The sequence below is a fragment of the Monopterus albus genome, unplaced genomic scaffold (genome assembly GCF_001952655.1).
Source record: "Monopterus albus unplaced genomic scaffold, M_albus_1.0 scaffold11.1, whole genome shotgun sequence".
NCBI classification, from domain to species: domain Eukaryota; kingdom Metazoa; phylum Chordata; class Actinopteri; order Synbranchiformes; family Synbranchidae; genus Monopterus; species Monopterus albus.
This window is the reverse complement of record NW_018127891.1, coordinates 709,479-737,245: the sequence shown is the minus strand read 5'-3', so window position 1 is coordinate 737,245 and position 27,767 is coordinate 709,479. Positions and strand designations below refer to the sequence as shown.

General features: G+C 39.0%; 1 protein-coding gene across 2 annotated transcripts in view; it reads right to left on the bottom strand.

The window, feature by feature from the left end:
* Positions 1–27,767, bottom strand: part of LOC109954665 (mannosyl-oligosaccharide 1,2-alpha-mannosidase IA) — a 193,856-nt gene that overhangs the window by 59,620 nt on the left and 106,469 nt on the right. For both annotated transcript variants that reach the window (XM_020590154.1, XM_020590153.1), the window contains 2 exons: positions 24,643–24,758; positions 7,541–7,621 (listed from right to left, as the gene is read on the bottom strand). In XM_020590154.1, the coding sequence (XP_020445810.1) occupies positions 7,541–7,621; positions 24,643–24,758 (197 nt within the window). The remainder of the gene's footprint in view (positions 1–7,540; positions 7,622–24,642; positions 24,759–27,767) is intronic.

Below are 27,767 nucleotides of genomic sequence, written 5' to 3'. Positions count from 1 at the left end.
CCCGTATAATTTTTCAATAGGAGTGGATGATATAGCCATTTTTCTCTCTCGTTATTACAGGCTGCTTGCTGAAGGAAATGATTTTTCAGAGGTACAACACAGCAGAAAAGCAGAGCGGTTTATAAAGCAACGAGTCTGAGAGAGGGGGGTGAACAGCTGCGAGGTGTTTTACCCCGTTTTTGCACCTCTCTTACAAAAAACACAGCTCTGTGATGAGGAACATATGCTATAGGCTCTGTTTTATCTCAAGCAAATGGTGTTTTTACCATCTAAATAATTACCCCCGATAAATAACTCAAGGACATCCGTTGTCTCATGTTCCCCACGGGTCAAAAATGTGCAAAATCACTACTCTGTTTTAGCTGTATGTCCATTTTTGTTTTATTCATCTCACACTACATAATAGCGGCTGTGTCATTTTTAAGCGGCTGTGTCTTTTTTAAATAGCTGTTTCGCACCTCTACAATTACTCAAACCTAACTCAAGGACATCTGTCGTGTCCTCTTTTGAAACTAAATATTTGGTCAACTCTATATTTTCTATGCACCATTTGTTTTATTCACTATATAACATTACAAACAAAAACCCCAATAATAATGGTTATGTCTTTTTTAAAATAGCTGTTGTCTCCTCATTTTTGGGGGCGGGACAAAGCTTCTGATTGGATAACCTTTCACCCAGAACTGTCAAATTGAGTTTGATGAAAGTTGGTATCTATACTGTGTGTGTCAGATATGTTAACGTTTTCTCATTATTTTGACAAAAAACGTAATTTGGGAGATATTATGTTCCCTTAAAAAGGCCATTTTTGCTACAAATTAATCTGCACACATTTCCAGGAGAAAAGCTTGGAAGAAGCAGCACTTTCATAATTGTCACTATGTAAATCTTGGTGCACTGACAGCTGTATGATTGCCGACTGGAATTTACATCACGTGCTTATAATAAGGGACTTATCTCCAAGTCAAATTAGCCAGTATATCCTCAACAAACAGTCTGTGAGCTACTGAAAAATGTGGTCATATGCACATTGTTTGTTTATCCTATGAAGAACAGCACATGATTGTACCAAAGCAGGTGGGTAGTCCTAGCACAAGTCCTAGCACAAATGCCAGTAATCCTTCACACCAAAACAGTTCGATCACTCCTCCCATTTCAATATAGTCAAGCTTACAGTTTTCACAACATTTCAACCATGGGCACAGACAAGATTTTACTGTGTCCAAGAAAAATATAACTTCACCAGTACACAGCAATCCCCACCATGGACTGCTGTGTAAAAAAATACACCAAGAGGGTTAAATATTTTTTTAAAATGTCTCACTAATTTCATATAATTTTCAAAAAGGTTTAAAACATCACATTTATCACAATATGAAAATTCCAAATTCCATTAATAAAATAACTGCATAACCAATTTTGAATTCAGTGTCATAGCAGAAAATGTCAGGGGAGTTGGAAATTTTCTGGAGGCACTGTAAGAGTTAGAGAAGTAGAAACAGTCGTGCAGGCGTATGTACAGAGAACATTTTCATATTCTTATTGCGTATCTGCTTGTGAGTTATTCTTAAGACATACTGCTCGACAATAGCTACAGTATGAATATCAATATACTTTGCATGATCTTCTCAAGCAGGGGTAGTAAATGTCAGATCATTCAATCTAAGAGCAAACTTTGCTCCTCCTCAGTAAATGCATGCCACACACACTGCAAACCACTTGTGACTTAGTGATGCTGTGACAGAGAGAAAAAACATCCAAATAAAGAGAGGAATTTACATTTTGTTGCATATCTCTCAATGTGATGTGTATGATATTTATATTGTTTCTCTGTGAGCGCTCTGCTGTGATATGACCTGAAAAAAAAACCATATTTGGAGACAGAAGTGGGTCACCCAAATTACAAGGAAAACATGGACTGATGCAAAACATTATACCCCTCGAACACCACATTATCTCACAAAAAAACTCTAAGACTGGCATTTATATGATACCATCAGGTCTTAAACAAAATGTAAAGTGTATAAACTTTAGCAAAAAGATAAAAAAACAAACAAACAAACCCAAAGCTTTAGTGCTTCAGAGTATAGAAGACACATCAAGCCATAATGAAAGAACGAGCAGCGAGGCCGACTGCTGCATCCCATCCCATCACTCTTGTTTGGGCCAGATGAGTTGAAAAAGCGGCACTTGAACACACTGCACAGATTACAGCCAGTGGCTGACTAGGTTCTGCACCTGCATGGCAGATATAACTCCCCCCACCATCAGGTGGAGGTATCTGTATTCACCATCCAGAAAGGGGAAGAAGAAGAGCTAGTGGAAATACCTGCTGTAAACGAAGTAGCTCTCCTTCAACACAGCTGCTGTTTATACCAGATTCTAGTTGATAATATGACTGCTAAGAAGTTGCAAATGGCACAGGCGTTCTCTGCTCTTGGTCGTTTACTTGTGGAAAAAGGAGGTGAAAAATAATGAGAAACTGCACAAAATGGGTGAAAACATGGATACTACAGTACCAGGCTGAAGGGGCTTTCCCAAATCGTTCTCTTCTCATGCACTGATTCACTAAGCTGGCCAGCCAATCATAGCGGTTTCTTTCGCCAGCGAGCCTGATGCTGATTTAACAGATTGAACCGAAAAGCCACCGACAGGCTCCGTCTAGCGCCAACAGTACAGTACACAGCAGGAAGACAAGCCCGGACAGACAGTCACTGCCGACCCGATGGCTTACCGTCAACTTGGTGTGTCACGGCCCTTAAACAGTTCATCCCTCATCCCTGAGACCTGTCAAAGAGGTGGATTGAAGGCTACCAACCAGTTATAATTATAAATGTGAAAGTGTGATAAGCAGGTAAAAATTGTTACGTCGTCTGAAGGACAACCACAGCAGCATTTCATTTCTCAGAAAACATATGCCTGGATATCAGAAGCTGTGCTGTAGTTGAGCAGAAAGTTTATTTTTAGAGTGAGTGCTCTAACCTTTATTTGTTGGCGTGACAGGATATTGCAGAATAAATGAGGTTCATAATGTGGTTTCTGCCAATGATTGTAATGTCTGACTCCTAATATTTACCTGCCTATAGCAGGAAAATGTGAACCCGCTCTTTTCTGTTCTCTCTTTCACCCTATCATTATCATTTCTTGCCAGCCTCCCTTCTCTGGCTTTCTATTTTTCTTTCTTCTCCTTCCCTCTTGCTTGTTTCCCTCTTTGTCTCTCATCTTTCTTCTCCCTATCTGTTTGTCTTTCTTGTTCTCTGCCTATGCGCATCTTTCATGAGCAAAAACAGTCCGTCACACAAGGCAGAGGACCAATTACAATAGGGAGGCCTGTGACACTTTGCCAGAAAAATTGGACATTTTAACAACATATTCCTCCGACTTCACTTAATTGCCATGGACACATTGTTCTTGCTTGCATGCTTACTATCAAGTCACTCTCAAGCTGTTTATCTTTATGAATAAATCATGTGAATGTGCACCCACCTGTCTGTTACAGAGGGAATGACAGCTGTCTATCAACTCCTGTTGTAGGACTGTACATCTCTAAACAACAGGAGAACTGCAGCTACGAACTCCAGGAAATGTAGAGAAAAATATGTTCAAAATTGTACCTGGTTGATGGATTGTCACTGGTCGCACAACCAGAAGAACTACTCTGCTGCTAAAAAATAAAAATTATTATATTTTGACAAAGTTTGCTATAAATCTAGACACTTTCCTGCATAAACATGCAGCCTTGGCCAGTGTAAGATTGTTGCATTTTCCATAAAAATCCATCCTGTGCAAAAAACAATCACAGTTGCATGCATGCAAAATAAATTTACAAGTAACTGGTTTCCATTCAAACTAAACCCTCATGCTAATGGTACTAGAAGAATGTATTTTAGAAGAATGTATTGCTGTTAATCAGTTAACTTTTGGCTTGTCTTTATCAATGAACACACTTATTCCCAGGCAATAACTGTGTGGAAATATCAATTAACTTTTTATTGGCAAATTTAGGTCAAAATGGGGCACCATTTTGCGCTGAAATCAAATGTTAATTAAATGGAAAATTCTGCATCCCATTAGCCACCGCTCCCCCCAAAATAGTGTTTATAACTTCTTCCTTTTCTTTCTATCTCTCTCTGACCATCTCCAGTCCTCGGTGTATCTCTCCACCTCCTTATATCACTTTCTCATGCTCACTTGCATTTGCTGATCAACATATGAACACACTTCTCTCTTCCTCACCTCTCCTGACCCTCCTCTCTTCATCTCTTTACTCTTGCTGATGAGCATATGCACACGTCTTTCTTCCCCTCTGCCGGCTGCTGCCGCCCTCCTTCCCACCCTCCCTGCTGCTTCAGCTCAGCCGATGGCAATTTTCACACAAGGCTGATCTTTTTCCCTTCACCATTCTATGTTCTTGCTAAGTGTAAGGGATGAGACAACAAGGTCTCATCAGCACACATATTTACGTATATGCTTACAAATGGACATTGCCAGTGTGGACACAGTCAGTAGAATAACAGAGGCTGAGTCAACAATTAACACGCTTGTATGAAGACTAGAACGACTTTCAGGTCGAGTGAGGATGGAGGAGCGAGGAATGATCAAATAAGAGAAATGGGATTCACCCACTGATTGCCAGTTTTTTAACTGTTTTATTACATTTAATTTGTCTTTTGTCTGTCCCTTTTTATCTGGAACACCAGATGTTTTGATCTGCCGGCTGCTGACCTCCCACTGCCTTCTGACTTCATCCTTCACAAATCCTGCCTTATCTGCCTACAGGTAAATACAGCGCCTCCCTCCCAAAATGGCACCTATCTCAACATTCAAAGTGGTGTGATGTACCTTCTCATTTTCCATTATGGTTAGCTTAGTTAGAACTAAAGTGATAGCAGAAAAACTAAGAAATCACAAATGAGCAAATCACAAAACAGTCTTAATAAAAACCTTGCCTATAGATAATGGCCAAACAATTTTGGAAGTAGATAAAAGATGCACTATGTCGATATTTGCTTGGTCAGAGGTCTGTCAAAATGGTTGGCTTTAACAGCCAGACCTGTGCCAGCAGTGGTTGCTATGGCAACAGACAGTTCAACTGGTGGCAGAATCACAGCTTTAGTTTGTGGAAGTTTTTCACTATTTTTACTAACTAAATTAAAAAATGTATCTAAAAATAGCCAACAGAGAAATTGGTAATGATAGTAATTGTTGCAGCCCCGAGTTATTGACAGACAGACATGTATAGCAGGACACACAGCTTAGACCTGCAGTACCATCCACTTCTATCATTTGGTTTGGCTAGGTAGGTGTGTGCGACTGCAAACAATGACCATGCGACAAAATGAGCAGGGGCGGCAACATTACGTTTAACCTTGAGACTGCCCACATAAAGACCAACCATGTTCCTTCTGTGCCCCATAGAAAATACAGTCACAACAAGAAGAGGTTATTAATGGTCAGGTGTTGGTCCAGCTCTGCTCCTGCAAGCTGCATCCTGCAAGGAGCCATAATCATCATCCGCTCCACAGCAATCATTTACAGTGGCACCAGCTGCTCAGTGTCCTCAGGAACAAACTAGATCCACAATCTCCTAATAGCCTCCTACACTATATCTCAAGTGATTTAAATCCAGACCTTCAATCTGTCGGTTTTATCATTTGGATGAAACAGCAGACTCAGAGGAACAGACCCTAATGGGGGAACTGAGGGGAAGGGGATCAGGTAGCCATAAATCTTGGTCTCGGGGACTCTTCACAGAAAGTACAAGCCATGTGATGGATAACTGCACTGAGGTAAAGGGTATTGATACGTCTGTCAGGAAACTGCAATGGTGTGCTCCATCTCAAAAGAATAATGGTATACAGTGATGTAAACAGCAGAACAGTCTAAATGTAAAGGAAAGTATGTGGGAAAAGGGTCATCATTTGTCTCAACACAACTTGTGAACAACAGAGATGGATGGGAACAATTAATGACAAGACTAAGGTCAAAAAAGAAACATTAAAAGACATAAAAGTAGCATTAATGTATCTCATTTCATAGAGTTACTTCACCCCAAATAGTTGACACTGAAGTCCTTGTATGACATGACAAGGTAAGAGAAAACCTCATCAACAATACACTCTATTCTTTCCTTGCACTCACCTGTTTTAGAAAATGCCATATTGATGCCATATATAGAAATTTCCACGGACCAGTGAATAAGACAGAATAACATTTTCTGCACTGCATTAATGGAACACAAATGTGGAATTATGGATTCAAGAATGTATTCTGCTCCACCAATGTATTCATATTTCACTCATCCCGCGGTGGTGGACAATTTTATGCTACTCTCCCCTCAACTCGCTTGGTCTGCAAATCAATGTCCATTAACCCGACGTGAGTGTTCATATGTCACTGGATCCTCTCTCCATTAATTCTGCCGCTGCACTGATTTCAGCCTCCTCAGCTGAGTGACGTTCAAAACACTACAACTACCGAAAATGTTGCGCGTATGCTCCAGGAGGCTGCTACAGGCAGATGCTCATTATGGTGACATGCTGACCTCCAGTTACTTCACAATGCACTGATAATGAACTGGCCCATTTGTGGTCTGTGGCCGTCATGGGCAGTTTTTAAACCTTTGGTTTTTAAACCCATGTTTTCAGAGCCTTCATACTTATTTTCCAACAAGTGCTTCACACTCATAAAGTTTCACAGCCTCACACTTGTCCATCATTAACCAGAGTCCTCTACACTTGGCCCCTTCACTGGAGTGACTGTGGCCTCTTCAAGGACACAACTGTAGTAGCTGTTCTCTAACCTTCTGCCACATTACCTGTATACTACAACAGTAATACAATGTCAGCAGATCTGAATTTAAACTTAGGGCTGATTATTTTCCCTTTAACCTTTCAATGAAAATAAACAATTTATAATAAAGATTAAAACATTTTTCAGAAAAGAATTATGCAAAACTCTCCAGGTGAAAATTTTCAATTGACCAGATGGATTAAAAACTTGTAACCTGTGGTTTAGAGTAATTATGTCCTTGCGTACCATTTTAAGGTACTGAGTAAAAATTAGAATGCAGGACTTTTACTGCTAATGGAGTATATTTATACTTTGACAAAGAATCTAAAATCTTCTTTCACCAGTAGTTTTTACACAGACTGTGGTAAATGCTCAGCAGCTCATTTTGGATTCACAACAGGACCTCGTTTACTGTAAAGCTGCAGTGAACACAACTTTAGTATGCGCAATAACCTTAAGCCCACATTAATCTACATCATTTTTTAAGTGAAAGTCAAACAATGGACCTTACGCATATGTTTTATATGGGTGATACTGTTTTGGTTTTAAAACCTGCAACTTGAAAATGCTTAATGTAGGAGGGTGTGAGATGTGAGCACTGTGCTGACACATTAATACATACACACACTGACATACACAAATGTAGTCACACTCAGAGGCAGCTTGTTCATCACTCAAACTACTGGGCAGGTTGAGGATAAAGGAAGCAGCAGATCTCAGATGGATAGAAGGCATCTATTAATCTTACCTCCTCTCCTGTCAGGTAGTACGCTGACAGCAGCCCACCAACATAACGGATGTTCACCTCAAAGAGTGACGCCTCGCCATTCTGTAGTACCAAGAGAGAGATCAAAATGTTAAATGTCACATTTGGCCAAGGTCTCAGTCAGCAGTATGGAAAACATAAATACACTGCAGTCATCATAAATTATTCTTCTTATTTCATTCATGTTTTTTTGAGTGGAAATTGTGTAATAACTGGGAAGGCTGGGAGATCAACTGCCCTTTGAGACATTCTCAGTACACTATAGCCCAGATGTGTAGATACATTTCCCACAGCTTAAGCTGTGAAGTCTCTGTATACTATGAGTATGTGGATCAAATTAATCACATCAAGCTGTGCCAATTTGTACATGTGTGTTTTATAGATTTTATAGTTGCATCAGCTGACTAAACACATCCAGATATCATAGTGGAGGAGCTGTTTTGTTACCAGTCCAGTATTCAGGCTGACTTCTTGTTAACCGTTTGTTTACTTGAAGTAATATATATCATGTTACTGTTAGAGATTAATCTGTCCACTTAGTGTCATTTTCACTCATTCAATGTACTGTAGAATGGCTTTGTTAGTTCTAGGAAAAATAAACTCAAGAATTTAGTTCAGTGCAAGCACCAGAAAACACTTCATACTGCAATACTTCATGTTCAGGAGTAACTAAATCTTATTTCCACAAGGACTGGGGGTGTCAATTGACAAATTACACCTTTGATTGCACCTGTGGAGAGAACAGGAAAACAATTTCTCTTATAAGAAAGTTGCTGCAAAAAGCTCCTGCTGCATGGTGGTGTTTGCATTTAGGAGTCATTATATTTCTGTGGATGATGATGTTTGTAAACCTTAGTTCTACCAACAAAAGGTGCTGACTGGAAAAGGCCACACAAAGAGCAACTCCACACTTGTATCTTTTGACAAAATGTGACACGTGGGTGGTGAGGTGACTCAGAGTGCAACCTGTGCTTGAACAATAGTGGCAGTGAACAGCTGATTGGTTTTCTGGCCTCAATAACCACAGCAGTAGCCAGTCCTGTCACAACTGATATATCCGTTCAGTTTTAATCTTCACATGTTGACAGCTTTTGTGCTATTACACATTGAACATGCACATTGAGAGCCACTATACCCGAGTCAAATTCCTTGTGCGTCCAACACACCTGGCCAGTAAAGCTGATTCTGATATCCTGTGTGTTGTACAAACTGCTTAACACCACACAATGCCAAACATAACGTGAACATCAACTGGCTAAGCTAGAACATATTATCACTTTAATATTTACTAAAATTACAATATTTTTTCTGTCATCTCTCATTCCGTAATGAATTTGCATTATCTAAAAGATAAGGTCAGCTATGTTCTTTACTTATACTAGTTAAAATTATGAGATATAGTGTAAACAGAACAAATATCCTAAAAAGACCAAAACGAAGAATCCACCTGGCAGCACTTTCTGGCTTGCTGAGCCTGTCTGTGACCTTCAGCTTCAAACCTCAGTTCAAAATGGACCCGTTAGTATATTAAAAAGGGGTCAGGAATATATTGCTTCATTTACTGAAGACAACAGCTTGAATAAATTCCTATAATAATGCATTTGTTGGAAACTTTACAGGCGTCACAAATATCCACCTGTCAGTCAGTGCTGTATTTACATCAGCACAACAGTATAGGTGTCTGTGCTGAAGAAACATGTTGCTCAGTGCAACTGTGTGGCTATTTGTGTTTTAATAGTTTTGGGACATTAACAGAGGTCTATGGCACAGAGGAGATCAGTGGGATCAGTTCATTGTTGTGTTTGGTCTTTTCATGAGATTGTTCACACTAAGAAAAATATAAATCATCACCAGATTTATACTGAGTTACAAAGAAACTCCACAGACACATTTTTACGTGACAAAAATGGGGTTTATTTGTCATATTCATAGTTAGGAAACATGTTTCCCTGTACAATGAACATACTGGGTATGTTGGAAATTGTACAGAAACGGTTTTCCAGTGACTCACCGTGACAACACCACAAGTGATGCTACAGTAGGAGATAATGTAACTGAACTACAAACCCTCTGCTGACTGACGGATTGATTAACCTCACGATCACTGATTAGGAAATTGTGGTGTACTCATAAGTCTACATCCAAATATCAATATTAATGTATTAGCATCATCCTCACTACCAGCCCCATAATACTGCACTGGTAAATGATAGATAGTACTTGCATAGCAGGATATTATTATTGAATAATATTAATACATTTCCTTAAAGTACATTATGCAACTTGCTCATTATTCAAAATATTCTTGTGCGTTTTTTCAGTGTTATTTTGAGTTAAGTATGACTTTTCTGGCAGGAGTTCAGTATGTTGCTCAAGGGAAATCAGGGACAGGTTGTCTGGTTGTTGACAGACACATTTACTGCTGTGGGAATAAGGCTGGTGAACTTCAGCTTATGAGGCAATCTCTTCAACAGCCTGACTCTCAAACCCCTCTCTCTTCCTAAATCTGATGAAATGGAGATTCCCTCTCCAATGAAATCAGCAACTAGAGGTAACCTCAAAAAGGCCAGAAAGTCAAAGCCATATAATCATGTTCCCAGTGTTTTGTCTCCTCTTTGGTCTGAGAGTCTCTTACAACTGCAGGGCAATATTGATTAACTGAGAGCGAGTTTACCGGCTCAGCTTGAATTTTATTCAAACCTCTCTGCTGTTTGCTTCTGAAATGTCATCCATTGCTGCTCTTCTTTTTGGCATTTAGATATTTTTTAGATTTAGTATTGTTCAGTATCAAATAAGTCCAAGATTTTTTTTGTATTGGCTGTGGTAAAATGCATTATAATTAACAGAGAGCAATTATTCACCAGTTTAATTTGATGTGTAACTAATACCATAAATTCTCTAATAGTATTTGGGTTCTTTATTTGCCTAAGCTGTTGAAAGAACCAGAAAAGTGCTGTGTGTCTGTCAGATCCCTCATCCAAAAATTAATTCCTCTATAATTGTTTAATCTGACATAGTAACCATTATATCAGACAAACAAATTGTGTAGTCTGAACCAAGCAACAGTGATCAAAAGAAACAGCAAGTTGAGGCTATGGTACCTGCCAACAACTGTTTATCTCAACGCACCAGCCTCCTAATATTTGAACAGTTGTGGATGGAAACATGCATTCATTTGCAATTTTCTGCAATTTCAGTTAAAATCTGCACTAAATTTGAACAGAAACCTGACCTTGACATATTGTGCTGTGTACTGTGATCAGTGGAGTGGAAATCTACATACTGCTGAATTTATCATATGAGCTATTAGAGTACAGGTAATAATTCCAACATCTCTGGGATTTATAACTAACAAACACCCTCAAAACTATACATCTGCAAAAGCAGGATTTTATTAATGCATCTTCTTCTGAAAAACAAACAAAAACACATTTGTCCCATCAAACAAATTACTACTCTATGATTTTATACAATTTCAGAGCATGTTTTAAATGATCTCAGCTCTTAACTATGTGCGTAGAAACAAAATTTAGTCAATATAAAAACAAGGAAAAGATTTTGTGACATTTAATGACATCAGTTAACTTACCACAAATATAAAAAACACTGCATGACAGTATTTCTTGAATCTATGAAACTATGAAGCTTTGGAAGAAGAAGAAGTGTGCCAAGTGTGTTTCTGTTTGCCAACATTTGGTCTACTTTCTTTTCTAAACTGAAATATGAAATAAGGTAGTACTGCATGTGTCTCAATATGTCACCATAATTATTGCCTCTTATGCTAGCTGAAGGGTGAAGTAGACTGGCGTTCATTGACTCTGAGACCCATTGAGAAGAAAATTGCCATCTCAAGTGTGGATAATAAGGAAACTGTAATTGGGCGACAGAAAGAACTACGTGAAAAGCCTAGATGTGGAGAGGCACTAGCATCTGGTAGCATTTATCTCCATACAATATCTTGTCTTTCAAACATTTATATACTTAATCCTATTTTGTATTATTTTGGTTTAATATAAATGGCTAATTGCCTCAAAAACTTCAAATGTGTTTTGCTCTTTAAAGGAGTAGCTAAACATATTGGGAAATACACTTCTTCACTTTCTTGCGAGTTACAGTAGATGTCTGTCTGGTAAATATGAAGCTACAGCCAGCAATCTTAGCTTAGTATAAAGACAATTTTACACTTCAGTTTTTGTTTTGGTTAAACATGCAAGATAAAATGTGTTAATAGGTGAGCTTCAAAGGTGCTGATGTTTCCTCTGGGTGGAGCTGGGCTAACTGTTTACCCCTGTTTCCAGTCTCTATGCTAAGCTAAGCTACGCTCTTCTTGCTGTAGCTAATTTTTCTGCTATACAGACATGAGAACTGCATCAGTCTTACTAAGTAACTCTTGGGAAGAACATGAATAATCATTGCTTTAACATGCATTTTTCCTTTTCATCTGTTATGCAACTCTGTGAATCAGGTAATAACAGCAGGGGAATTTATAACCAAGGTGCTGGCGCTGGCTCCATCCCTCCAGTCAGCACATTGTTGAACATTTCTTGAGACAAAGCACGGGGGCCTCTGGCAGGCCTGCCAAGCCGAGCTGTCTTGCCAGCTCTAAAACGAGTGGCCTGTTTGTTAATGGTACTAAAATAGCAGTGATTAGGAGGGAGGATCTATTTATCACCCGTGATCGTGGCCCTTGGTAAGTCAGGCAGAAGGCTGAGTGAGGGAGGACAAATATGCTGACAACGGTTTTGATAATCAGACTTCTTACTTCACAGTACAGGCCCAATAAATCACTCACCAAGCTTTATGTAAAGTTTCCTTTCAAAGATCCAACAAAAACCATTTGATATGAAACTGTGCTTCAAGGAATGCTAAACAATAATGAATAGAATTTAGTTGATTTTCGTATTTGCTGTATTACTCAGGAACAGCTAACGCGCTGTTTCAGTGCAGATGGGGCAAATGTTCAGACTTGTGTCTCCATTAGATCAACTAAAAAAGCAAACCCTGAGGCCCTGAGAATAACTAAACAACAAATTTCACACTGACATAAACTGATTAAATGATCATATCTTAAGATATGAAGACAGAAGATTTGAAACTATGTCAAAGTCCTCTGGGAGGCTGTTTCTATAAATAAATATACATTTATTTTAACCGTACATGAGGTGAAGTTGAATAACGACACAGCTGATTGATCCAAGTCTGACTGAGGCTCACTCTAGAACTGGTTGCATCTTAATGGCTTTTTCCAGGTTAACATTTTAATTTGTCCAAATAAGAAGTACATTTCTTTGTTTTTATTCATTATCCAAGTTTAGTTCCTGATTAAAACAAAATAAACTTTGCAAAGGGATTAGGGATGTGCACCTGTACAATTAATTAGACAAACACATCAAGCTGACATGACTAAACAGAGCATCATGGTATACCTTTTTAGCCCCATAATTCTAAAAACGTTATGGCAAAAAGAGTAAATAGTTGATGTTTTATTCCATTTAAGATTCGCTGACTAATGAAGCTCCTCAATATTTATGGTAAAATGTACATTTTCATCTGACTGAAAGCTCAACTTGATTTTCATTATGGAGAAGGGGGAAATCAATGTAGTGCAGATCAAAGACAGTTGTGGGGAATATGAACATCAGTCATTCAGTTTCATCTAAAAGTGCGTTTGCTTGGACATTTCCTCATCTTAAGTCTGATTGTGCCCGAGGATCCATCTCAATTCTATATAGTTGCAAATAAATAATAAATAAATTACAAGAAAATCATACGGGATTCCTAAAACCATATCGATCTCCCCAAAAAAGATTATTGTGAAAGTAGTCTATCCATCCCAAGACATGAAATGCTTCACCACAGTGTTAAGTTTAGCAGTGCTGTAGCTCTTCAGGGTACGTTTATGCTTGGCACAGCAAGCATCACTGCTATCGTGCAAGCATGACAAAGAAATCCGGTAAAAAGAATAATGCCTGTTTTTACTTATTTTGAACTCGTCTCCCTTCATGGTGCTCAAAGTGGGGACCTAATTAGGACAGAACACAAGGTTGCCAGAGTAAACAGAAGCTCTCATCACTACTACAGTTGACATGAAACATCCAGCCTCCAGTTTTTCTGTTTACCTTCATTTCTCAACCTGCTGCAATGAAACCTGGAATAATTGACTTTCTGAAGGATGATTACTCAACAACCAGAACAAATCCGCATTGCAGTCTTGCAGCTTTAAAGTACAACTTTTTACACTAGACGAAGTTTTTCCTATGCCAGGCAAAACCAAGTTGAGAGCTTCTATCAATGCTCAAAGAAAGGATCTGACTGTATATCTCCCTTGCTGCCTCATATAGTTTATGGCGGCTTTCATACCCATCTGTTTGGTTTGGTTAAAGGAACCCTGGTGTGCTTTTCTGGTAGACACGGTTCATTAGGGGGTGTGTGTATGTGAAAGTTGCCAGGAAGCAATAATCGATCTGTATCACGTAGGCAATATTTACGTAAATCATTTGGGAACCATGGTAACACCAATTCTTGTAAGGCACATGAGTGCAGGAATTAAAAGTTTGTGACACTGCCAATACCACAATAAAAGTGCTTATTCTACTTCTGTACAAGATGGCTATTTTTCAACTTGTACTTACCCGTTTGTCATTATTAGCCATTTTCTACACTGCCTGTTCATGGTGCCATTCTATATAAAAGGTAAACAAGTAAAGAAGTCATAATGAAGTGTCAACTCAGTGGCAGTATGTCAGGATCTCTGTATAAAAAGGCTGTTCATAGTCACTGTTGGCCATGTTACTTGTAGACTGCAGTTACTTTACACAGGACTCATTGAAAAAGTAGCAGCAAAAGTAATGAGTTACATTCATTACTAACTGTATGCTCCATCTCAGGTGCCCTTAAACAACTCCAAATCCTCCAAACACACACACTGCACCTTTTGCTTTTAACAAGTGCAGAAACCAAAAACAAGCCATTGCAGTTTAACATGCTGTCGCCCCAACAATTTGGAACGAATTACTGACGATCCAAGCAGCGAGCTTATTAGCCTCAGCTGCACACAGCTCTCCTGAACTCCTAAACTCAGAATCATAGTTACCCACCCTCCAACTCTAAAACACAGCTGACCCCTGAATGCAGGCGTACATATGGCAAACATTTAAATAAGACAACTTTAGAATTCACAGGAGTTGCATTTCTCCTCTTTTTGGTTGATGCCAACCCCACATGAAGTAATGCTAGTATTTGTTTGTGAGCTCTTTGCGTCACAGGAGTACATATATACTGTATATATATACAGTATGTACACTAGAGGGATTAAAATGCTGCATTATCTACTATTAGTCACTCACATTTGAGGTTCTATGATGCACTGTTGATGGAAGACAACACAAAAATTGCAGTCAGGGTGAAGATAAGCTAGAATTACAACAGTGTATCATGTTTCCCTTAGTTTGGACCAAACCACATGTTTGAAAGTGCACTGCACTGTCACTTGAATTCAAGTCTCAAACCAAACAGGCAACAGGATATTGTATTTAACAATGTTTGAATATCTAAAGTATGCATTAAATTAGCATTTTAACAGCTTTACATACTGTATCTAATTGTTGTACAGAAGGAGCCTCGGCAAAACAAAATTAATTAATGACTGCAATGACTCACTGGGTGCATTGCTGTCATACCTTGTAGGAGTTCTGCCTCACAAGCACCAGGCAGTGTGCCGACAGCGCCTGATGCTGGTTTCTCTGTTGGTGAGCATTCAACAGCCATGGCAAACACTGCCACCAGATTCAGCCCAGATTTGCCCAGAGCATGAGCCTGACTGGCACGGCTGCTGTGCTGCTGTGTGCCAAGGAGACTGTTGCCTAATAGTGTCCTGCTCAGATGCTAATGTAATGATTTACTGCTAATAAAGAGGCATCACTGTCGATGGACAGATGACTGTCTGCACTGCTGCGATCCAGGTTTTAGCTGGCTCCCACATTTCAAAGCAAAATTTGACTGATGTGATGGATAAAGTGACCCAGTGAACCAAGGATAAAAATTAAGCAGATGATTGCATCTCCTACCAGAGATAGTGATTCACACTTATGGGCTGTGATTTAACTTAACATTGATAATTAACAGAAAAATCATGAAAGGGACCGATTAGATCCTGTTACTCTAATCTTTCTCTGCCAAGCACACTGCACATTCAAAGCTGAAAGGAGTATCCCAAGGCTGCTCATCTCCACCCAGCTTCTTTTTTACTTAATGTACAGTAATTACAGTCTTTGCGAGTTGTGAGAACAGCCTCTGACATTGGCACAGGCTCTGAAGCATACTAAGCAGCTTCCTCGAAAGGGAGGTCTTCCACCCAACAAAAGGGCCCTCACAAACGATGAGCCCACACAGCTCAAACTTTATATGAGCGACATCAACCTTGCTGTGAAGAGTGAGTGATGAGATCATTACAGTTACACAGACTGGCTTAAAAAGCTGCAGTGTGGATTTATGGATACCTACATTTTGAAAATTGTTTTAACACTTGTCAGAAGAGGCTGGTGAAATAAAGTGAATGAAGGATTTTTTTTTCCCCCCAACATCTATCACTACAGGATATTAGCATGTTCCAACAGACTTGATGCTCCTACTTCATTTTATTACTCAGAGGAGTGTTGTTCTTTGAACCCACCCTAATGGCACATAAAATAAACCAATCAAAAAGATGTTATGTTGCCACAAGTGAGAAATTCCTTTTCATTTTTCAGCAACAATGAAAACATCAGGGAGTCATCTCTTTTTTCTCAAACCTGCATTCATTGTGCTAATTTGAAATTTCAAAGGACTGTTTCAGATTTTTCAGGTCTGACTGACAGACAGTAATGGTTATCAGTCACAATACATCAAGTTCTTTTTTTTACTTGACTGCTCCACTCTTATGACATTCCTTGATGCATTTTTATAAACTGTGAGTAGATGCTTCAGTGAATACCTATTCCCACCTCAGACCAATAAATCCTGAAGAAACAGTCTGAGCAGAGAGGCTCTAAGATAAACTACTATCGAATGGTTCAAATCTCATCAGGTGTAATTTACATGTTATTTCTTTGATAACAATATGGTAATTAATCAGCAGATGCTCACAGACATGAAAAGAGTGAATGTATAGGACCCATATCATAAATATCTCCACTAAATTGCAAATTAACAGCCTGGTGAATAATTAATCAAACACTGCCAGGGTGATAAATTATAACTGAATCGCAACCCAGCCCGTCTTTTTCACTCACATCTCCTGCATTCCAGAGTATTTGTAAGTCTGCTTTTGACTATTTTCCATGTTCATTTTCATCTTTGGTATATTTCTATTCAGCACACCCATAGATATAAGCAACGCACCTTCAAACCTGGGAGAATGGCATTGCGTATACAGGTCTCTGCTCTCCTGGCGGGTGCAGCAGCTCCCCGCCAAATCCTCTATGATAACATTCAGATCTCGTGGAATTTTTCGCTCTCACTCTGCTGTTATTAATCACCCTGCTATAGTCGATACTCCCTCTGTCTGCCTCTGTCTTTCATTGTATGCCTCCTGCTGTATTTAGCCTTACTGCCTGAGCCACATCCCTCACTGTGGCTGAGTCACACTGAAGGCTGCTTGCTCCCAAACTGCCAACAAGAAGAATCTGACCTGCCTAAAATTCCATCATATTCAAACTGATAGCCAGTAATCCAGATGAGGTCATTAACTGAACTAATTAATGCATCAATTACAATGATCTGTTTCAGTATACAGTACACGTCTTCACAAAGCTTCAGTGGTATTAAAATGAAACTCATTTGCTGATTTACATAGGAAGGATCACCAAAATCACCAGGGGCAACTTGGGGTTCAGTGTCTTCACCAAGGACACTTGGACATGTGGAGACCAGGGATCGAACAGCCAACCTTCTGGTTAGGAGACAACCACTCTACTTCCTGAGCCAAAACCACCTCTCGTGGAATCTTTCACTAATCATCTTTGCGGACGTTTTTCCACAAGGGACAAACTGTACAAATAATAAAAAAATCTGCTGGTAAATATTCGTAATGATGAACCACCAGTGCAAAATGTCGTTTGCTTTCCACATCCTGAGACAGAATGTCAGCTCAGCTTGACCTCAGCTCAGGGCACCCCATCCTCACTGAAGCATCTCCCAGCACAGAAAACAACACAGTTTTTATTCAGGTGTCTTCATGACTGGGAGTGAGTTGGGTCTTGTTTAGTGCAGACAGTAGGTCAGTAGGGGTCAAAAAATGGCTCTGCAGAAGTAAACAACAACCTCACTCTAAGATTCCTTGTTACCAGCTGATGTCACTTCATCTTGTCCTCAAATGTAAGCGTACATTTGGAAAACAACTCATTAACATCTGATTAAATCCTCATTTACAGGCTCTCAGATACAGTATGCAATTTAGATAAGGATGGTGAAATACTGGTTTCAACAACGTGATGAAATAGCCAAAGTAAAAACTGGCATTATGACAATATGTGAAATAATCAAAATATGAATGGTTGCTTAAAATATTTTATGCACTTTGCATATGCCTCAGGCAAATCTAAAGTTGAAGTCAGTCAACAACTTTTGCTGCTAGAAATAGAAACAAATATATCATTTCTCTTCATTTCTTGCATGCGTGTTCAATACACACCCACTATATTGTTCAGTAGTTGGTGAGATGCTGATGGAAGTTCCTCTCCCAAGTCACTATCTCATTCAACTTTCTTTCCTGTCTGAAAAGACTGTATCTGAACCGGCAGCATAAACTGTCTGTGGCCTCCGGGCTCAGCATCTGTTTGCGATTGAACATATTAACTTCAACAACAATGAGTAATGTGCTTGAGCTTATTCTACCAAAAAACTCATTTACATCTTAAAACAGCACTGATATAAACACACGTACGCTATTTTTAATATAAATGCAGTAGACTGCTGCAAGGATGATTCGGATGTAATGAAACCCTCAAGACCTCAAGTTGATGCAGACATTTTGTGCTGCATACAGACATCTCAAACTGACAGACGAAACTTCTGGGAGATTTGAGGCATTTTCTTTTTTACTGTTCTATATTTCAGGAAGCTACGTGCTTCTGACAACATGCAGCTTCCACCACAATTTCAAGAAAATACTGCTAACAGCCATCGTCTTTGGTTCACCATGGTAGTTTAGTATGCTAGCATGTTAATATTTGCTAATTGGCAATAAATGCAACATACAGCTGAAGATAATGGGGGTGTCATTATTTTTTACAGGTATTTGGTCATGAACCAAAATATTAAATGAAGCAAACTTCTGACCTAATGATCCCACTCAACTCAAAAATCAGAGTTGTTACAATTCATCTTGAGGGGATCATGAAAGTGTGCAACCCATTTTATGATAATATATTCAATGATTATCAAGAAATTTCACTCAAAACCACAAATGCTATATTCATGGTGGTACTAGAAGAAAAGTACAGCTGACAAAAAGCTCCTAATGGGAATACAGGTTTTTGATGCACTACTATGAAGACAGACGCTAATACCCTACATCACGTACCTGGTTGCTAAGTACTAAATACCTGGTGATGTGACATTACAGTGTGTACAGTACAACTGTACTAAAAGCATCTTTGACACATTTCATGTCACTTGCTCCTGACCTATCTGGCAGTACGTTCCAGAAACAATGGTGAGGTCCATCCAATATCACTCTGCTGTCTCTCTGTCATGCACCCTGCCCTATTTAATTTTCTTACACATGCCATTATAAAATGCTCAAGGGAAGAAAAATTCAACATGTGCCATAACAGAAAACCACAGCTCCATTCTTCAGTCTCAACCAGTTACACCCACGAGAATTCACACTCACTTAAGTCTCATCTGAGATGTGGAATTACAGGCCTGAGTGTGCTAATTATCCAGTCACTCTTCCATTCTGGTTTGGCTCAGGAGATTCTCCCTGCGGTGTATCAGGAATTATTGCCAGTACATGTTGCTTGTTACGCTGAAGAGGCTTCAGGAGAATCATCAACAAACACACAGGGAGGCCCTTTCATCGATGCACAGTAACACATGTAAAATCACAATAGTTGAGATTTCCCTGTGAAACATGAACTCACCTAATGCCCATTTTGTGCAAGATCATTCAGTGCGACAGCACTTTGTAAAGATTAGTACAGTACATAATTACAAACTAAAGTTAGGTAAGTTGTAATATGCTGCTCTTGTGACAGAGAGAGCCAAAAGGCAGTCTGCAGGCCACTATCAAATGCATAGTCTGTCCAACAGCTGACAATGAGATAATCAAATATCCACATAGAAGCCAGTACAAGTTTGACATCTTTAGTGATCATCAAAACAGCTGCAAATTAATTTTCTAATCCACTAATTGATTGATTATTTCAGCACAAAGGTCTGTGCAAACTACCTAAGCAGTTTAATCACATCCCAGGTGACTGCCTCAGCACTGCCAACAAAGCAGGCTTTCATTATAATACTGCTAAAAAGGAAAAAAAAATGTATTTGTGTTCTGCACAGTAAACAATGACTAATCAATAATCCCAGTTAAATAAGCGACTGCCAGGGTAGCTAACACTTCACATGTGCTGTAGCATTTATGAATGAGTGACCAGGTTGGAATGAAGGAGACTACAGAGCGGTGGAACAGAAATAACGGGCTGAAAGGAAATATCTGCACCCTTTTTTATTTCCTTTTTTCACTCCTATATACAGTATATGGCTGGTTTAAATCTTTCTTTGATCCCAGACTGAGTAATCTCAAAGGTCCATGATGTGTAACAGTGTAGCTCATGTTTGCTTTGTGCCCTCTGTTATTACTTTAAACCCATTTTCTTTTCACAACCAATAAAATCTCCATGACACAAATGACCTCTCAGGTTATAACCCCATAACCTCCTCTTCACAAGGTCTGTACCCATCAGTATATGAATGTTTTACACCCAGTTAGGACGTTTGGCTCATCCTATAGGTTTGTTTATTTAAACTAAAAGCAAATAAAAAAGTCAATGAAAGCTCTTTAAAAAAGAGGGTTTGAGCAAAACGATCCATGGTTAGTATGGCACTATAATCTAGCAGATTTGCAGATGAGAGAGAAGTGTTGGGCCACACAAGTGATATGAAGAGTGCAAAAATAACAAAGAGCGAAAGAACAGAAGAGGAGGAGGGAGGTCAAGCAAAGTAATAAAATCTGGAAGGCAACGTGCACAAGTCTTCATTAATCACACTTACTTACTCTTTCTAAAATAAGAATAGCTGTGATGACCTGCCCAAGAACATTTAATCAACTGCAAATTAAAGATTAGATCAAAGTGTGACGAGAAGATCATTATAATAGCACTTAATGCCAACAACACAGAAATACTGGAGAAAAATTGGAGGAAAAAAAAAAAAAAAACACACAAAAAGAAAAGGAAAAACTCATAATGCTACATTAAGTAGTGACAGCAACGCCAGCTTACTCAAGCTGTATGTGACAACAGCTTGTGGAAATTGTGGCAAAAAGCTACTGTAACACTGGCAGAAACATTCTGGAGCTTCTTTTGTCTTGATAATTGGCTCTGCCACCAGAACGGATCTGTCTGTCTGCTGAGCTGCTCATCAGGAACTGCATCAGGAGCTTGTTTGCTTCAAAGTCATATGGTCAAGATGCATTTCAAAGAATTTAATTTGTTGATTTGGCACAGAGTTGTTTCTGTTTTTGCAATCTAATAAAAATGCCAAATTCAGAAACTATGCTAGGTTTAATTGAAAACTGTGAAAGCTCAACACAATGAGCCTCCCACTGGGGGAAACGAGCCGAAAGCCACTGCAAATGCTGTCATATGTAGACTACTTTAATGCTGTCCTCGTCTGTGTGTCCTGGTTTCACTGATAAATTATGTCATGCTGCGGGTGTCGATCTCTGAGTGACAGATGAACAGATGAATCTAAAAACCTGCTGTGGACTATGACTGACTGTGTCAGGTGACAGCAAAATATAATTAAAAACAATGCATGGAGGAAAAATCCTGTCTCAGCTCCTTTCTTTTTCCATATGCTACTACATGTCCCTTTGTACACAATAAAGCTACATAATACATTATCCTTATCCTTATAGTATGAAAATCTGCTAGAGTTTGCTGCTATGCCCTCCTGTGGCACAAACACGACACCAGTATACAAAATAACTGACCACTACACAAGTCTAGTTCATCTCTAGGACATGTTTCTTCTATTCCTCTCTTCTCACATCTTATGTGGCCAAAACTAAGACGCAAGGAGAAGGTACAAGTCAGAGAACTGCGGATTCACTTAAGGGAACCAGGATTTACCTCACATATTGTCTGTAACCTGTCTGTATCAACTAAAATATGAAAATTAATTGCAACTTTAAAGATTATTACTAATTTTTCATTTATACAGTTGAACCCCTTATCCAGTATCTGCTGTGAATACTGTGCACAAATAGGCCTTAATTGTGTTATAGCACAATTTAATTTAACAAATTAAATTCTTGGGAAATTCTTCTTAAAACAATAATTGCCAATAACTAAAAATTAAGCTCTGCTGGTGGAGTAGCTCTTAAAAACCATATTTTAATCATCCAATTTTAATGTAAAAATTTACATTTTAGACATAAAACTGTTCACTCTCCCAGAACAAATATCCTACCTCTGTTTGTTAAAAACAAGTAAAGATGGCTCTATTTTCAATTTAATTAATGAGCATACTATTAACTTCAAGTGCTACATCTTCCCCTCAATTGCTCTCATAATGCATCCTTAAGTGGCATTTTGATAAAATTAGGACAATTTCCTAAGGCTCTTGGCAAGCTTGCTGACCCGTTCCCAATCTACACTGTATATTATACCAGTGAGTTGTTGTCTCTGCAGCAGCGAGTGTGCAGTTGTGCAAACTGCTCAATGTGGTTCAGTATCAAAATGATACTGTGTGACACATGGATGTTTACTACCGAGTATAAGGTGGAGTCTCAGAGGCATTGCAGTTATTTGATATCTAAAAGCCACTACTTCTCCGAGTACAGCAGGTGCACAGATAGGTTGTGCGTGTCAGTGTGTTTCTATGCTAACAATGCCTGAAGGCTGTCCCCATTAATTCCCCCTTTTACACAGATCAATCATGATTCTTATTTAATTCTAGCCAAAAACGAATACATCAAATTCATAAATGTTTAAGGATTAAAAAAGCCTGAATTACTGTAAAACCGGCTGATTTATTTTCAGGAACAATGAGATGACACACTTACTGCCCAAAGATGTCTTCATTAGATTTTAAAACCATGTGGCGTCTAATCACTATTTTCCAGGACACAGAACAGCCTCTCCACCAGGACACACAAATTATTTGCCCTTACAATATCAAAATATTTGGAGAATTACTCTAAATTGCCATTAATAAGCCATGTCTAATTGTTCTGGAGGAGATGGAGTAGCTGCCTGGTGGGTTTGATCCCCCCCGGTGCCCAATAAGGAAAGCAAAATGGAGTGAGGCTGGCAGATCTGCGACAAAGGGCAGAGTGAATTGTAAATACAGTATGTTTGTTGTCTTTATAATATGTGACAGTGTGTCTGTTTGTCAGCGGGTGCCATTAGGACCAGTCTCCACTAAGGCTCAGAGGGCTGCCACAGCTACAGCTCCTCTCTCAGTTAAGAGTCGACTGCATTCACGGACAGCGGTGGAAAAAGTACTCAGATCCCTTATGTAAAAAAAAAAGTAGCAATACCACAGTGTAAAAATGCTGCTTTCAAAATGTTACTTAAGTAAAAGTACAAAGTATTAGTACAAAACCTACTTAAAGTACTAAAAGTACTCCATGCAGAATGGCACATTTAAAATTAATCTATATCATATTACTGAGTCATAATTGCTGATGCAATATTGTTTATTAGATTTCTTGTTGCAGCTGGTAATAGCTCGAGAATTTTCCACCAGAAATCAACAAAGAGAAGCATACTAGCTGAAAACTCGAAGTTTCTCCTGATGTGTGGCCAAGGTTAGTGCTCACCGTGCATGTCCTTATAGCCTTGCAACTGGTAGTCATCAAGATGCTGCTAAGCGCCACAAGATAAAATCACATCATAAACATGGTGCTAGTGTATTTTAGCCCAAACTGTAAACTGGGGCTGCTCCTCAGTGGAATTATGTGTCCACAACAGTTGCCTAGATAATATCAGTTTCCACACAATACACGTACCAGAGGCATCATGCACACTATGCTACAGTCTGGGGTTGTTCTCTTAGCAACCAACCTTGAAACAAACAAGTGATTTTAATGCTGATGGAAAAACCTTTTTCTCAGCAAATGAGATACCAAAGTTGAGACATCTGACACCATCACAACTGGCAGTGAATTGGTTTAAGTGCTGCTTACTGTTAATGTCAAACTAGACGCTGACTGTCATAATGACATATTAGACTTGTAAGCTTTATGTAATTACACATCATTATATAAAGTACATTTTATTACACATAGTGCAAAACCTGACTGAGAGGTGGACCAGAAATGACCTCTCTCATTTACAAAACTCACAAAACCACTGACACACTGGACCACACTTGAAAACCACATTCAGTTACTCAGTCCAAAACTGATATCAGAACTGGCAACACTTATTGTTCCCAACCTGGTCATTACAAACTTGCTCAGTGAGGAGGGGCATGGCTTATTTTTTTCCTCTTCTCTCCCTCAGTTTTCTATCTTAGACCCCTCCTCTCCTTCATCTCTTTTATTTGCCACATTTCCCACCCAGAGAGACAGAGAATCCCATCAGTCGGTAACATGGCGTGGCTGGTGGCCAAACAGGAAGCTTTTGATACCTGCTGGCATGTCCTGAGCTTTGGAAAACTGTCAGACTCAGTGGACACAATGTTGGTGTTAAAGCACAAAAGCACAGCTTAAAATCAATCCAGCATGCAAGGCCACTACTGAGCACTTCATTATGTTAGTTGGAGTCTCCATGAGGCCAACGTTTGGGTTGGAGTTATCAGATACTTGAGTTACAGATTGAAAAGTGAAAGACAACAATAAAAACTGTCCATTTAGGCGAGAAGGAGTCTCTTACCGAGTTTAGATCGAGACTGGTCTGCACCCATTCTTTGGCATCATTATATTCTTCTGTCAGTCCCATAACATACAGTGTATCCAGTGAGTCAATGATGGATGCTCCTCTCAGGCCGCCTGCAAAATGCATGAGGGAAATGAGTTATTGGTTGTTCAAACAGAGAGGTGTCGCTCAGGAGAGATGGCTTTATCTCCATTTTAAACACTCATTTATCATGTATAATTAATTAATATCCTCACTGTGCCTGTAACCAAATACAGTATAAGGACATTTAAAGTGTTAATCTGTCACACTCATGAAAAGACCATTTCACATTCAAAAATGTCATGTGATCTTCGGATGTCACCTGATCATGTGAAATGTGTTTAACGTTGTTTATTTCATACATGTTTTTTATGCCTCCGCACCGGTGATAGCTGTAGCCAGAGGCATTATGTTTTCGGGTTGTCTGTCTGTACGGCCCATTCTTGTGAACTTGATATCTCAGAAATGCCTTGAGGCGATTTCTTCAAATTTGGCACAAGTCAAATTTCAAATCAATAATGAACTGATTAGATTTTGGTGGACAAAAGTCTAGGTCACTGTGACCTGGCGATCTTCCCATTCTTGTGAACGTAATATCTCAGGAACACCTTGAGGGAATTTCTTCCAATTTGGCACAAGTGTCCACTTGGACTCAAAGTTGACCTGGTAAAATTTTGCTGGTCAAAGGTCAAGGTCAGTGACCTCACTTCTGTCCCATACCCATGAATTTGACAAAGGCACACAAATGTGAAGTGGTAATTCTAGTTTTCCTTGTAAATTAAAATGAAGTATTACCATGTCGGTCTTAATACACAAAGTGTGAAGTTTAACACAAATTCAACTTTATCACTTCAAAGTGAGAAAGCCATCAGTGTTACTTTTTATTTCACAGCTCCTTTTCCTCTCCACACTTACAGTACTAGCACCTACTAGGCCTTTGCACAACTTTAAGCACTTTTGTGAAAGTTGTAGACTGACACAATGCTGTATTTGTTTTAACAGCATCACGGTGATGTTAAGCGGCAGTATTTCAGTGACAAATCCCTGAAGTAGTGACGGAACGCACCCAGTTTCCTTTATAAAACTTTTTCATAATGCTAAGACCAGATTTACTTTTCATTAAATATGTCAAATTGTGAAGGTGTTTTAATAAGACTTATAAAAAGGTATAAGAAAAAAATGAGTACAGTAAGTAACAGACTGTTACATAAGTCCAGTCCTTTGAAGGTTAGATAAGTGCTCAGATTTCACCCCAAACCTTTCATGATCCGATTAGCAATGGTAACTTTACAGTGTCTGTGATGACAAGTAAAACATGAAAGACCGTCACATGCTGAGCTTTTGTAACGACAGCAGTGATGCTGAATGATAACACTAAAACCGCTTTGTGCTGTCCAGATGAAAAGCATCTTCTCTCAATGATTAAGCGCATCAGCTAAAAAGCATCAGTCAGTGCAGCCTCAAAGTCATATCATTTGGGAATCAACCACCAGAAGGGAAACAAGAACTGATACACTGATTACAGTGAACATTTAGCCGCTGCTCCTGGATTACACTCAGTGTATGTTTTCCTTTGTTAACTGTGTGCAAATATGTCACTCTCTGGCTAAAAAGAGCCTGTGTGTCTGTCTTTATGAATCTCATTTGAAGCTATTCATTTTTTCCTCACAAACTAAATGAGAAATGCCAAGGGGTGTTTTGTCCTGGAGGCATTTGGATATTGCGTGGTCTATTTTTCATTCTCATATGACCAAATATTATGCAAATGTAGCTGAACCTCACAGAGACGGCTCAGCACAAAGGAAAATATATATTATCCTTAATGAATTACTGTAAAAGGGTTTCCAAATTAAGGTTTGGAATTTTAATAACAAGAATTTGTGACTAAACAGACAAACTGCTTGGGGCCTCACATTATAGATAAGTGGAAAAAAATGCAATAATGTGGAAACTGGCCTGGTTAAATGAGCGGTATAAAAAAAAAAAATCTGTGTTCATCCCTGAGAATGGCTGAGCCTACAGTAAATGGCTGGATTGATCTGATGCAACCACACAGCAACTTGGCACATCAAAGTCTTTGGTTTTTATCAAGAATTATTATTAAAGCTCACCACCACACTCACATTTGAGAAGCTGGAACCAGGATTTAGCTTTATAAGTTAATTACATAATTTATTATTAATGTTGTTACACATACATTTTTAGCTGGAGACATGCACATACCCAACTCACTACTGACACGTTTCAAGATAATCCACTCCTTTATTTGATTTGATTTATTTGATTTATTCTTTTCTTTCAAGCATGTAAAGACAGATGATATGTCAACACACATAATTTTACACATATCCAACAAATGCTAATCCAATATCAATTTGCTTATACCTAGTACATGCTTGAATGGAGTAGGAAGAAGTCAGACTTATCCAGTCCTACCCCATGAATACAGCAGACAAGAAGGATCTAATGGTACTTACTGATCTCTGGTCAGGTTCAGGTGATGAGCCCTTCTCTGCAATTCTTCTCCTGTAAGACAGAGTCCAGAATTATTTCTGAAAAACAGTTGCTATTTTTAAAAACATATCATCATGTTTAATGTTAATATCATAAAGCACAGACCACACAATTCCTCCTGAACTCCACATTTTTAAAACCTAAATTCCTTAGATTTCTCTAGATCTTACAGTGATACTTCTCTGTCAGCAACAAAGTGCATTTAAATTACGATTTTACTACATATCATCTCATAATACTGAGGAATAGTGAGAGTGATGAGTACATGAACTTATTCTTCAGGTGGCACAACAAAATCCATTGCGACCAACATTGGGGTTTGCTAAATCTACTGTATGGCAACTGTGTCAAGTTTCACTTTTCTGTAGTATATGAAACAAGATCTGAAATTCATTCATATGACTCAAGTGCCTATTTTGAGACGTACTGAATCGAAGAGTAATATATGATGTGTCGCTACCTCCTTGCTAACAGGGCACTCATCTCCTCCATGAGCCCTCCTCCTCCAGGCAGAGGGCCGTTGCCTCTGGCTTCAGATTTGGCCCCTCCAGCCCCTGGCATGGCTGCTGCCAGAGCGGCCGCCGCCT